We start from the raw sequence: 12,664 nt of genomic DNA on the forward strand, positions 1-12,664 counted from the left end.
TACTGGGGTATAAGAACCCACACAGACTGCTGGGTGAGAACCCTCTGCTGGCCCCACTAACACCTCTTCCAGCAGCAACCTTAGCTTTCTCATGAGGTCTCCCATCCAGGTACTGGCCAGCCTCACACCTGCTAAACTTCACTGGGCTGCCAGTTGTGAGCTGCGGGGGGATACAACAGCAGCTGCCGAATTCAACAAGCAGTGCTGCTAGTGCTACTGTTCTTTGACACTCTCGTGGTGATACCTGAGGAGCACATGAGCCAAGAACAGATAATCGAATAAATATATCCGATGTTTTCTTAGTGTGGTTTTGTAGAACATCTGAAAAATAATGGTTACCACTCAATAATCCACTAATCTACCGAAGAAAAATGTGATTTTGCTTTACAAGCTTGCAAAGTAGAGAGGTTTTTTTGCCCCACTGCAGAATCGCTGAGCAAGTTCTAGTGATGATGTTAGAAACGAAAAGGGGGTCTCCCCCCGTCTCCCCACCGATTCCAGAATGGAACCGTATCTCTTTAAGAGTCATGTAAACAAAGAGTTTGCGGAATGTTCCTCCGCGGTCGGATTCTGCAACCTTGCGTAGCGCGCAGCGCCCTTGCAGCCCGCGCGAACGGCGCTGCGCAGGAAGCGCAAGGGCCCGACAGCGCCGGGATAACTCGGCGCATGCGCTGTGTCGTGGGGGGGAGTGAGCGAGCTGAGCTGAGCATGAATGGAGCAAAATGGCGGATCATGTGCAGGTAACCAGGGTTTATGTTTTGGAAATGTGAAAACGCTATCCTTAGCGGTGCGTGCGTCTTCATCTAGGGATCCGAGGGACGGGGCGAGGACGCGGTGTGGAAACGGCGGCAGGCGAGGAGGGAAACCCAGGCGCGGTGCAGGCGGCGAGGCGTGTTTTGGATGCGATTGTGGAAGAGTGTTGACTTGTGGCCTGTCATCATGTCCATTGCTTTGACATGATTCAGAAGTGTGGAGAACGGAACGGACGAGATAATATTACGGCGAGGGGGGAGGAAGAGGCGAGCCGTGCGTCCCACGGGGGTTCAATACCGTGCGTCGGTTTCGCCGCGGGGGCGTGAATGTGGAGCCCGGAGCCGGCTGGTGTTGGAGTCAGTCCTTGCAAGTAAACACGACAGCATTGCATTGCTTTAGGTCTGGCCTGCTGCTCGTTTTGGGGGGGGGAGAAATTTATTGTCGTTTTCCAAAGGAGAAACTTTTGCAAACCAAAAACGGATGGAAAAAAAAAAACAAAGACGCATTTTGGCTCGCTGTTTTATTTTTGTTTTTGCGGTATATTTAAAAAAGGGGGAGAGATACACGAGTTGCTGGTTTGCCTTAAAGGAACGTGTCCTCTGACATCAGCCCACTTTCTCTGACTCTCACTTAGGGCAGTAGTTTCGTTTTTGTTGACGACCGGTGAACACGTTAACGTTTCCTTCGCGCTGTAGTGCACACAGCGGGGCGATTATAACACCATTTCTCCAGCTGCAGCTGTTTCTGGTAGAAATTCCAGTGCGATCCCTATTCGTATTCGCGAAAGGCGGTAGAGAGCTGTGCATCTTTGCTCAAACAGCGATGAATAAATAACAGCAAGCGAAGTACCTCGTTTTTTCTTCCTCGTTAGAGAGCAGCGTGCCTGTGTGGTATAATTTAATCACAGTAGACGGAGAGATTGAATTAGTAATGACTAGGCACTGTAATCCCTCGATTTCAGACTTGAACAGGTGGTTAACCCCTCTTTTGAACCGCTGGGGAAATTGCACGCGTTGTGAGTTTCAAATTGATGTCTCTGCGCGAAGGGTACGCCTTCCGTCTCTGTCATCAGCCTCGTCGAGCACGGACGCCGGTTCGGAAAAAAAGAAGGAAAGCTGCAAGAAATGTTGTTGTTGTTTTTTTTTTTAAATTGTTGGGACGCAAAAAGTAGGATCATGGCGGTAATCGACGTTAACGTCAGCTGACTCTACAGCGAGGCCGGTTCCGGCTGTGTTTTCAACGGCTGTCGCCATGTGACGTTAGCGCGATAACTGCTGCCGCGGGGTGGACTTGTATCCTGACCGATTGACAGAAATGTCGAAATGCGTGCTGTTCATTACGCCAGGCGGTCATCTCAAAGTGGCGGTAGTCGTTAAATGCATGCACGTTTATGCCGCCTCCGAGTGATTGTTTGTTAAGGTCACTGTAAAGGGGTCACGTCAGATTCAGCGAGTCTTGTTTACCGACTGTGGGGTGTGTTGGGAAATGTGTATGTGTGCGGAGGGTTAGGGGTGCGTTTATCGTGCGGTAGCTTTGTTGGTTAACAACGGAAGGGTTGCCCTTAAAGGACCTGATTGTGGAATTGCTTTCACAGACTGACAGGAAATCGCAGTGAGTTTGTAGAAATGGGTAAAGTGCGCAGAACAACAATTGCCTGTTTCAGTTTCAGGTGTCTGAACGCAGAAAAAGGTCATTCGTATGATGAGGACCTTTAAATGTTTTGCCCGGCATTGTATTTAACCTAGCACTAGGAGAAATGTAGCTTAGACTTTTTCTATGAAGCTGTTCATGTTTGGATCACCAGTTATACATAATGACAGCTCTAGTATAGTAATAGTTGCTTGCTTGCCCACTTGGTTGACACACAGCAGTCATTCTGCACCAGCAGCCCCACCTGGGAGAGACACAGTGGTCATTCTGCACCAGCAGCCCCACCTGGGAGACACACAAGTGGCCATTCTGCACCAGCAGCCCCACCTGGGAGAGACACAGTGGCCATTCTGCACCAGCAGCCCCACCTGGGAGACACACAAGTGGCCATTCTGCACCAGCAGCCCCACCTGGGAGACACACAGTGGACATTCTGCACCAGCAGCCTCACCTGGGAGACACACAGTGGTCATTCTGCACCAGCAGCCCCACCTGGGTGACCCACCTGCACTGCAGATCAGGAAGAGGACTGAGAAAGTGCCTCACTTCTTTATATCAGGGGTAACCGTATTGAGGTCAAATTGTTCAAGTCTGGAGTGGAAGTTAAACAGAGCCCTGGGGTTAACCTTAGCTACATTTTCCTCTCGTCCAACAAGGGGGGGGACCGTATACTCTTAGCACATATGCGCTTAGTAGACAGCCTTGTTAAAGTGACTGAGGAAACTGACATTGTGTGTGAACAGTCTTGACACAATAATGTCCAGATAGATGAATTGCTCTTTCCTGTGGAAGCCTTCCTAATTCAAATGGCATTGTTACGAGTCACACGGGCCCTCCTGGTCCACCTCACTGCAGGGGGTCGCAGCAGGCAGCTCCCGGCTGCAGTGGGCGAGAGAGGGCGTCTCGTTCGGAGGGAGTGCTGGCTCCCAGCAGCGACAGCCCAAGTGAAAAGAGGAAAAGCTCACAGGCCTCAGCAGTGTTGTAATTCGACCATGACGTGCTGGAGCAAGAGCTGTTGAGAAAGTGAGCCGGGATCCTTCATTAACTCACCGGCACTCGCTTTTTGTAGGCCTGCGTTTCATCAGCAGCCATACCGGGCAAGCCATTGACTTTCAACAACAAAGCCGAGGTGAGGGATTATCGTGGTTCTGTATCAGGGTGTTAATCTGTATGCAGTAATTAAGTTAATCTGCTTTGCGGTTCGAACAGCCTTTTGATGTTCCGCTATGAATAAAATATTTTCTCAGGGTTTTCCTTTCACCCGTCAGTGTTCAGTTTGGCTCCTCCTGCCACAGAGCTGTCAGGTCTCGTTGCCTTCACGGTGCTGGGATAGAGACCACGCTGGCTGTTGGGGGAACAGACTGGTTTTATATCCTGGACGGAAACACAGAAACAGGGCGGGATTCCGTCTTCACCTTTTCTCCGCTTTTGTATCTTTTATTCCCACCCGAACGTCGCTCTCTGGGTCGCTGAGAAAGGTTCCTTGTGGTCAGATTTGGACAGCTCTCCTGCCGACCGCAGGATCTGAAGCCCTTTAATGAGATTATCGAAAGCGAGGATAAAAGCAATAGAGGAAAGTAAAATGCAAACCAATCCATTCAAACGGGAACAGGTTTTCTGGGGCTGGATTAAATCGCGACGGCGACCCACCTCCCCGATGGCACTTCTCTGGTGTGGCTTGACAGTGGCCCTCGTTGTCACCACTTGTCTGCGTACCTGCAGTCCTGAGTTGGAGTTTCTGAAAATAAGTATTTTGCTGTGAAAATAAAAGCATTGTGTAGTGAGATGTGGGGAATGAAAAGGAGCAAAACCTTCAATGAGGAAATTTGTGTGGCTAAAGAGATGTTTAAAAATAGGCCCTGCTTCTCAGCGCCGGGACCCTGGGTTCAATTCTTTCAGATAAGAGAGAGAGATCACTTAATTGGCCATATACAGTTTAGGAATTTGTCTGTTCGCAGACCCCAGCTTGCTCTCCAGGAGACACACAGACAGGGAGAGAGGCTGGGGGTCAGAGCACAGGGTCAGCCATTTATATGGCGCCCCTGGAGCAGTTGGGGTGAAGGGCCTTGCTCAGGGGCCCAACAGAGTAGGATTCCTCTGCCGGCCGCGGGATACGAACCTGCAACCTTCCAGCCACAGGCCCAGATCCTTAGCCACAGAGCTGCCGCACCGCCCCCTGGACTTTCTAGACCCTGGGTGCTGACTTTGTGGAGTTTGTGTGTTCTCCCTGTGTTCATGTTGCTTTCTTCTCACAGTCCTAAGACATACTGGTGGGTTAATTGGCTTCTGGGAATGGCCCGGTGTGAGTGTGTGTGTGTCTCTGCGTGTTCCCTGAGATGCAATGGTGTCCTGACCAGGGTGCACCCTGCGTTGCACCCGTTGCTTGCTGGGATACACTCAGGGCTCCCCCGTGACTGAATTGTAAGAAGTGGTTAGAAAACAGATGGATGTTTTAAAATAGGGAGTAGCTGAACAGGCAACGGGCCAAACAGTCTACAAGGTAAATCCTTTGCAGGTCCAGAAGATTTGGTGCTGTGGTGGCATCCAGGTGGTCAGTTTTGTGACCTCAAAGTTCTTGGGTTCGATATCGGATGGGGGCACCTCCTGTGCTCTTTCTGTGGGGAGTTTGCATGTTCCCCCCCTGCAGTTTTTATTTTGAGGTCCAGGTGCACTAGCTGTCCTTCCCAGCCAAAAGACATATGCTGGTGAAGCTGCAACATCGTCTCTGTTCATGGATGGATGGATAGGAGCTTCTGTCTTGCTTGTCTGCCTCTGTCCCCTCAGACAGAGGGTTTCTGCTGGGCTTGGTGGTGCTCGGTGCAGCTTAGAAGTTCATTACTATGGGTTGACAACATGGTGTCTGTTCTCGAGCAGTCGCTGCCAAGGCAGTCACAACATTATTAATCTAGTGTGTTATCTCGAGTGTTGAAAGCATGTTTTTTTTTCTTTTAAGGCATGTTAACATTTCTTAATTAGGAGAGCTGGGCCAGTTCACCAGCTTTCCACTATTGGCTTGGGAACAGTTTCCAGACAGCTCTTGTCTTGTGGCTCTTTCTAAATAAAAGTAGTTTTGATGCAGCTTTATTTTCAGCAGAAGTGTTTGTTCTGGTGATTTAATGAATTTTAAAGACAAGGAGTATTAATACCGAAGACCAGAGTGTCTGTGGTATAAATTCACAGAGAGTGGCTGAAAAAGAGCTTCAGATGTTGTGTTGTAGAAACTAGAGATGAGATTTTTGGGATGAGTTCCTAGAAATTGTCAGCGTGGTGACATTGAGATAACAGGAGCATCATGCAAAACTGCACCGATTAGCTGTCATCTCCCAAGTTTGCAGAAGAAAATTCTGCGTTGCCAGCACTGAGCACATTATAACCTTAACCGAAAACAGTACTGCCATCATTCAGAATACTCCCTATTCTAAGGGTGATGCTGTGAATCAACAGAGAGGGCTGGAATTACATGTAGTGTGTTGCTGTCATTTGAGAATTATGTGAGATTTTTTTTTTAAAGTTGACCTTTCTGTATCATTAAAGTATACTACTCCTACGGTTTATGGAAACTAGCTGCTTTAAAATTGAAATGAAGTTAACGAAACACACATGAGTCTTTACACCGAGAAGCTCAGGGGTTTGTATTATGAAAGGGAATTGATCCCACCCTGCCCAGCAAGGCTTATAAAGATGCTCTGTGTCCGACTTCTTTCGTAGAGGATCTGGCTTTCCTGTGACAAAACCCGTTCAGCTCAACAAGTTGCTGAAAGTCAGTCCACCTTGTAGAACGCAGAGGGATTTCCCTCAGTTTCCTTGACTTTTAACTTTAAAACACGCTCCTGACCGGACCACAGACGGCCTCCAGGAGGTGATGCAACCGACAAGCTGATATCTGGAGGCACGTCTTTGCGCAAAGGGTGGTGGGAGCGTGGAACGAGCTTCCCCGCCATTTAGTCGACGCTGGATGAGATCCTAGAGTTAATTAGCTACTAATGACTCTGTGAGCTTAAGTGCCTCTTCTCGTTTCTTTCCTTCTTAAGTACTTATATGTGCTGTCTGAGGTTTCTGTTCACGCCAAATTTATTAGGTTATCTAAGATGTTTTAAACGAAATGATATTTTATGAATCGGCTGCAAAAAGAGTTTCCTGGAATATTCCGATTCAGGTTACCAATGAAAAGATTTAAAACGATGAACTTTATGGTTGCTCTTCTCTGACTGGATTCCAGAGCAGCGGTATCATTATTGTAAAGCCGTGACTAAAATGGTGTACAGCTCTCTAAACGAGGTCTTGCTGAACCCTCTGTCCAGCTAAATCGGCTTCCTTCCTGCATTCGCACTTTCCACTGGGTGCTGATTAAGAGATGCCGATTTCTGCTTATTCCTCCAGTCCTTCGGGTTCTTGAGCTTTAATCATCTTAGTCGGGGTCATTATGAACGCGACGGCACAATCCAGCCTTTAATCATTTCACGCAGCTCAGCTGAAAACGTCTCCCTGCTGTCCCATTTGGAAATGAGCTTCCGCTTGCTGTGTGCGTCACCGCGTTCTCAGAGGGAAGAGGTGAAAATGAGCGAGAGGGTTGAGGAGGATTTTGCCTTTCCCCGTGTTCCTTTTGGAATTTTCCTGAGGCCTGCGCACAGTCAGCCCTTCCAAGATGGCGCCTTTGCAGGCGAAGCACGATTCCGTCAACAGATTTAAAAACGACTCCTCAAAGTGCAAGCCCACGTCCGCGCACACAGTCGTGTTTCTGCGCGGTCCGCGATTGAGGTTTCTGCACTATCCCATCCCCGGGTGCATGAGTCATATGAAGTCGGCAGCTCGCCGTGACCAGGGCCTCTTGTGATGACACAGGCCTGCTGCGCAGTCGGGGCCGGATTTTGGTGTCCGTAGGCCCCAGGCACTTTCACTCCGAAATGTGCAGAAAGAGGGATGTACGCCGATTGATAAGACGTCGACTGACATGATGCAGGCGACTGATGGAGCGAGTCGAGTGGCCAACACTTCGATGTTCTAGTTTCTGGAACAGCCGCTAGACAGTGTGTGATTATTGATCTGGAGCACCCAGAGTCGAACGCAAGTGTGTTGTTCCAGCTCGTTTTTCATTCGTCGCTAGCGTTTTCCTCCTTCGTAGGCCCCAGGCACTGTGCCTGTAGTGCCTCATGGGAAATCTAGCGCTGTGTGGAGTGGCAGGGGCGTGTGGAGCGAGACACTGGGGTTCCCCCCCGGCCCCGTGGCCCCAGCACGCTGGGAGGATTGCGTTCCTGCTGTGCCCTGGGTTAAGGAATGGAGCGCGTAATCGGATTGAGAATTATGTTCTACTGGACCGTTCGCTCGTCTGGGTGGCCGAGCAGAGCAGTCAGGGTCCTGGCTTGTGGAGCGATGGTCAGGGTGTTGGACTAGTGACTGGGAGGTTGTGGGTTCAAGTCCAAGGTGGGGCACAGCTGTGGGTCCCCGAGCGAGGTACAAAACTCTAGTATTCTCCGGTAAAATCACCTGCCGCTTTTTTTTAATCAAAGCATCAGCCACATGTATTAGTAATGAATGCCTTATTTAGACCTGTTTAGCAACTCTAAAAGAAGAAGTTTGGGTACGTGGTCAGTTCAGTAACTGATCATTCAGTTGGAGCAGGGCTAGGATTCAGAAAACAAACTGGCGTGTTGATTTTAAAAAAATGCAGACCTGTACCAGCTACAGAGAACATGTTTGTTTGGGGTCTGGTGGGGGTGGGGGGGGTGCTTCTTATCAATCCTTCTGCCCCTGTTCAGCTGCGTTAGCAGCGTGTCTCCGCTTTTTTGAATGTTGGTGTATTTTCTAAATGGGAGTCGAATTTGAAACGCCCTTATCTCGCGCGTGCAGCCCTCCCCCCTGCTTCCAAAACTTGGTGTTATCATGAAGGGGGCGACGGGGTGGGGGGTGGTGCGGACGAGGGGTTTCCGCCCTCGGCCCCGCGGCAGCGCCGGCCCCCCTGTATCTTGCCGATATCGGACTGGAAGTCTGGAGGCTGGGGTGGCATCAGGGTTCCCTGCTGCTGCTGCTCCCCTCTCAGTCGTTTGCTAGCAGCTGTATCACCCTGCAACTTGCCACTGGCTGGCAGCCCACTGGTGCTCAGCAGGTGTGCGCCTGGCCAGTACCTGGATGGGAGACCTCCTGGGAAAGCTAAGGATCCTGTTAGAAGAGGTGTTAGTGGGGCCAGTAGGGGGCGCTCACACTGCGGTCTGCATGGGTCCTAATGCCCCAGTATAGTGACGGGGGTGCTATTCCTGTAAGAAGGTGCTGTCCTTCGGATGACGCATAAAACTCAGGTCCTGGCTCCCTGTGGTCATTAAAAATCCCAGGGCGTTTCTCGAAAATTTGGCATCCTGTCCACATTTCCCAATGACCTTCTTCAATCATGGCCTCCTAATAACCCCCCTCTCTGAACTGGCTTCATCACTCTGCTCTCCTCCCCACTGAGAGCTGGTGTGTGGGGAGAGGACTGGAGCATCATCCAGGTGGGGCTGCACACTGGTGGTTTTGGAGGGGAGTTCCCATTACCTGTACAGCGCTTTGAGTGGCGTGTCCAGAACAGCGCTATATGAGTGAAAAGACTTTATTTTTCATTTAGTCCTTCGCTGTGAACATCAGAGCGCTTGCAGACGGAAGGAGGCCATTCGGCCTGTCCAGCCCACCGGGCGGTCATGCCCCCCGCTGCGAGGATCTCTTCCAGCTGCTTCTTAAAAGACGTCTGCGTTGCAGGGCCGCTCGTACCAAACTCCCCTCTGCGTCTTCAAGCGCCCTGCAGTTTTGGGGTTGAAATACACTCCCAGCCCCATGGTAACCCCCTCGAGTCCTCACCTTGGCGAATGGCCCGTCTGATGCACGGCTTTAATCAGCTGTGCGCCGGCAGCACGTGAGAAACATTCGAACGGCCGCGACAAGAGGAAGCCGTTCAGTTCACCTGGCTCGTTTGGTAGTGAGTAGTCAGTTGTTCCACGGATCACAGTCCCGGGGTTTGAAGCACGCCAGGGTATCGCCATCATCTCAACAACATGGCTGGGCAGCTTGTTCCACTCTCCCACAGCCCTTAGTGTACAGAAGTGACCCCTTCTCATCCACCCGTTACGTGCAGGAAGCCGGGGCATCAGCCTTAACACCCTTTCTGGGCAACTTGTTCCACACTCTCACTCACATTCGGGTTTAGGGCCTCCTTTTCGAGGACTTAGATGCGCTTCCATGTAGTCTCCATGTGTTAAGTGGGAACGGACACGTGCACGTAGGACTGGAAATAAAGGGCGATTCTTGCTGCACAGCCTTGGCCGAGCCGCCTTGTTGACACAAGTTGAACTGTCGATGTGAACTCGGTGGCAGTATTAAGGCTGGGGTTCTTAAAGCAGCAAGGCGCTAGCCGCCCGTCGCTTTTGTTTTCCAGACAGGTACAAGGTGAACCCGTTTGCTCACCTCCTGCTCCCTGCTTGTCCGTTTCTGCCCCCGCGAGGACGCTGTGGTGAGGTGTCCCCATGTGCTTGTGTTGCAGAGCCTAGCCCAGCTAGAGATCCTGTGCAAGCAGCTCTATGAGACCACGGACACCACGACGCGCCTGCAGGCCGAGAAGGCGCTGGTCGAGTTCACCAACAGCCCCGACTGCCTGAGTAAATGTCAGCTGCTGCTGGAGAGAGGAAGTGTGAGTTTTCTCTTCTGCTTTTTTTTTTTGCTTGTTGCTTCTGATCTGACGAGGGTGCTTTCAGAACTGAATGGATATGTCTGGGCACTATAAATTATCAATTGCGCATTGCAAACAACAGATTGAATGTTCTGATCTATGCACACTATATCAGTAGCAAAAATGTATGCTAATACCATGTTCATTATCAATTTATAAAGTTCATTTTGCAGCCTCAGAACAACAGTGTGGCCTGATTAGTTTTTGCTCTGTAATTCAGTGCTGTCCATGCCCAGGTTTATGTTGGATGAGTGTGTTTTTGTGTTTTGTTAGCTATTTGGGGGGCGCAGTGCTGAGACAAGTGTCAGACTGCACTCCTTCAGGCCTGCAGCCCCCACTGGCCTTTATTGCAACTGGACGGTTCAATTAATTGCTTCATGGAATCAGCTGCCACTAATTAACATGGCTTATGTGAGACTGGTACAAGATTTTTATTTTTTCGCTTTGCAGCTTAAAAGGTGTTCTCGATTTGTGCTAAAAGATATTAACGACATCTTTTGGAGCATGGGGTCATGAGATAGTTTGAGCGATTGAGTAGCTGAAAGCAGACCTGGGATGAACGCAGCCACTTGTGAAGAAAGGTCCTGGTGATATGGTCATGTAGGCATGCTGTGCTTGTAGTACTGGGGTCCTGGGTTCAGTGCCTGGGGTGCTTTCTGCAAGGACTTTGTATGTTCTCCACGTGTCTACTTACTTCATCAAACTGTACTCATCAGACACCTCTGAGCCTGGTTAAAAGTGCCACAGTTATGCAGCCGAATAAATAATTAAAGCAAGTGTGTAACTGAGAGCTTTGGAGGAACACTAACACTAACCAGTCACTGGGCCCTCCGGGAACTGAGTCTGGTACCTGCTTGCAGGTCAAATAGGAACATCCTGCCGTTAAACTGAGGGACATCTTCTCTCACCTTCATGACTAGAGGAGGGTTCTGGTTGTTGGGCGTGTAAATTAGTCTTTTAGGTCACCTGTTTCTAAAGAATGGGAGGACCTGGAACGTTTTGGACTAAGCAAGCGATCTCTGCAATTAAAGAACTCTGGACCTTGAGGACTAAAGGTACCCCTATTTTAGTCCCAAGTGATCTCTAAATGATCATATCACCGGGTTACACGATCACAGTGAAATTGTTCCAAGGTTTTAGAAATTAAGGATTTAAAGATGACATGTAATTCCTGTTGGACTGGACCTGGGTTGGAGACTCAGGTTTTGAAAGGGATCTGAGTACAAAATTGTCTGCATGTTCTTTCTGATAGCAGTATAAACACGCATGCCTATATTAGCCTTTTTATTTTGGTTTCCGTTTCTGGTTCATTTAAGAGCAGTACACAACTCCCGTTTTCAGTCAGGAAGACTGAAACCTACCTGTAAGTGCTATAATATTGAAATGTCTTCTTTTACAGTCATCTTACTCCCAGTTGCTGGCTGCCACGTGTCTTTCCAAACTCGTTTCGCGCACCAGCAATCCCCTTCCACTGGAACAACGCATTGACATTCGTAAGTTCCGCAAGCACCCAGACACCAAATCTCTACTGCTTTTAACAGCTGTGTTTTTAAAGACTTCTTACAGCAGTAGTATTGATTGAGCTGATACGGTTTCTTGATTAAAACCCGAGAGAATGGGGTTGATTGGTGTCGAGCTCTTTTATTTTGTCGATAGCCTAAACTCATTTTTCAATTGGTGGGTACTGCTTAGAAAGAAAATTGTAACTCTCTTGTTAATCAGGGCCTGTTTTAAACAAGTTTTTCCAAGACGTCTCTGCATACATTTCCATTTTTGTCAAGCAGGTACTTCCCAGAGATGGAAATATTGTGTTCAAATGATGCTGGAAATTTGCTCTTGCGTTTCCTCTCACTGTTAACAGCCGCCTGTTAGAGAATTCAGCGTACTGACACTGAAGACACTTGGTTTCCATGTTGGCTTGGGCCTGACTCTGAGCTCGCCTGAAGTTATGCGAGATATAATTATCCTTTCTTATCATCTGCAGGGCAGGGCGTGAATTTCACAAGCTGCGCTGTTTAGGTTTTGGGTGTTAGTGATAGAAAGCACACAATAAAAGCGGTCACTGAGTCATAAATCTGTCTTTTTAAAATATACTACGTGAAAGCGCAGGTGTCCATCTCGGCCTGCTCTTTCTGTTTCTTAAGCAGCTAAAATAATGAAAGAGACCTGCAATCTCCTCTGTTTCTAAGGCGATACCAGTTTGTTAATTAATTTGACGCGGCGCAGTTGACATAACATCAGATGCGCAATCAATATTTGTTGTCAAAGAGAACTTCAGAATTCATCAGTTGAAGTTAATGATCTCTTTTACAGTAGCTCTTTGGAGCATAGGAACGTATAGAGTAATCTGTCAGGTTTTGAAATGCAAAGCAAGAACAGGTGTCCGATGCCTTGTTTTTAGTTGTGAATTGGCATGAATCAGCACTTGGTATCCTGCAGACCAGAGGATGATGCAAGCTATCACACGAGAAGGCACAACACTGTCTTATGCCTTTCAACCAGTACAGCTCTTTCAGACCCTTGTTACTAGCAGAGCTGATCTAATTACGTTATCATTTATGATGAGCAGAG

At 48.9% G+C, this 12,664-nt stretch overlaps 1 protein-coding gene across 1 annotated transcript in view; it reads left to right on the forward strand.

Annotated features, from left to right (window-relative positions):
- The first annotated feature begins 632 nt into the window (after positions 1 to 632).
- The window catches only part of xpo7 (exportin 7), a 41,592-nt gene continuing 29,560 nt past the window's right edge, over positions 633 to 12,664 (forward strand). Inside the window, exons 1-3 of the mRNA XM_069183283.1 lie at positions 633 to 740; positions 9,908 to 10,054; positions 11,493 to 11,586. Coding sequence (XP_069039384.1) covers positions 723 to 740; positions 9,908 to 10,054; positions 11,493 to 11,586 — 259 coding nt within the window. The 5' untranslated portion in view covers positions 633 to 722. The remainder of the gene's footprint in view (positions 741 to 9,907; positions 10,055 to 11,492; positions 11,587 to 12,664) is intronic.

The sequence above is a fragment of the Lepisosteus oculatus genome, chromosome 2 (genome assembly GCF_040954835.1).
Source record: "Lepisosteus oculatus isolate fLepOcu1 chromosome 2, fLepOcu1.hap2, whole genome shotgun sequence".
Classification (NCBI taxonomy): Eukaryota; Metazoa; Chordata; class Actinopteri; order Semionotiformes; family Lepisosteidae; genus Lepisosteus; species Lepisosteus oculatus.